Source organism: Brassica oleracea, unplaced genomic scaffold (genome assembly GCF_000695525.1).
Source record: "Brassica oleracea var. oleracea cultivar TO1000 unplaced genomic scaffold, BOL UnpScaffold04310, whole genome shotgun sequence".
NCBI lineage: Eukaryota > Viridiplantae > Streptophyta > Magnoliopsida > Brassicales > Brassicaceae > Brassica > Brassica oleracea.
The window spans coordinates 1-995 of NW_013620834.1; the positions used below are offsets into that span (position 1 = coordinate 1).

Consider the following 995-nt stretch of genomic DNA (forward strand, 5'->3'; position numbering starts at 1 on the left):
AAGATCAAGTGAGTCATATAAGTTTTGCAGAGTGTGAGATCCTTCTAACTCCACAAGCTTTATCTTATGGTTCTGAATCCTAAAATTTAACGCCATCTTCAAACCCACATTGCAAATCCTATATTTGTATGTTTTTCCAGGTTTCATCGTGAAAATCGGTTCACCGGTTCCATCCGGTTTTCCTGCTTTCCCATTGATCAAAACTCCTTCAGGCCGCCCGATTGACCGACCGCTATCAAGATTGTCCTTTAGAGCTACATGTGTTTTAGTGTACCAATCGCCTATAAGAACGGTGTAGTCATCCTCAGGATCAGCATATGGCACAGGAATGAGCGCTCTACTGTTGATTCGGAGGCCACCGAATCCACCGGCCGCACGTTGAAGACCTAAACTTGGGTAGTAGAAGTAACTACCGATCTGGTCCTTAGCTTGGAAATGGTACGTAAAGTTTTTACCCGGCGGGATGGGACATGTTGTTCCCGGCATGCCGTCTTGCCAAGAATTCTTCCTATGTTGCATTCCGCTCCTACATAAAACCGGAAACCTTCGTTAAACATTCTCAAATCTCTCTGTAGATACTTTTCTTTTAACCTAGCTTGCTACACAAGAAACTAATATATATCAATACCTAACTTGTGCAAGAAACAATATATAAATATGCTTTTGCTCACCACGTGAAGAGGAAAGGCTCGTCGAGATTGTTGATGACATTAATGACGATGTTATTGTTGGTAGTTGTGTTAAGATTGGGGCCGGGAAATTTATCGTTGATCATAATAGCTTTCTGAGGAATTCCGAGGGGTGAAATCCTGCCATACGTTACTTTCCACGTAAAAAATAAGTAAGGATCCTCAGCTTTTATTACTGTCGTTAAAACAGTAAGTAAAAATCCTAGGATCACACTCTTTCTTACCATCGCTCGCTTTAAATTCTTTTTAATGATACAAGCTTGAAGAAATTAACTCTACTTTTCTTTAAAAGGAGACTACTTCTGG

The 995-nt window shown here is 40.6% G+C and overlaps 1 protein-coding gene across 1 annotated transcript; it reads right to left on the reverse strand.

Annotated features, from left to right (window-relative positions):
• Nucleotides 1-6: 6 nt before the first annotated feature.
• Nucleotides 7-993, reverse strand: LOC106321971 (L-ascorbate oxidase homolog; the record flags this gene model as incomplete). Its single annotated transcript, XM_013760179.1, has 2 exons — nucleotides 672-993; nucleotides 7-526 (listed from the first exon to the last, which is right to left on the reverse strand). Coding segments are annotated over exons 1-2 (765 nt in total), but the record flags the coding sequence as incomplete, so codon positions are not given.
• Between the last annotated feature and the right edge of the window lie 2 nt (nucleotides 994-995).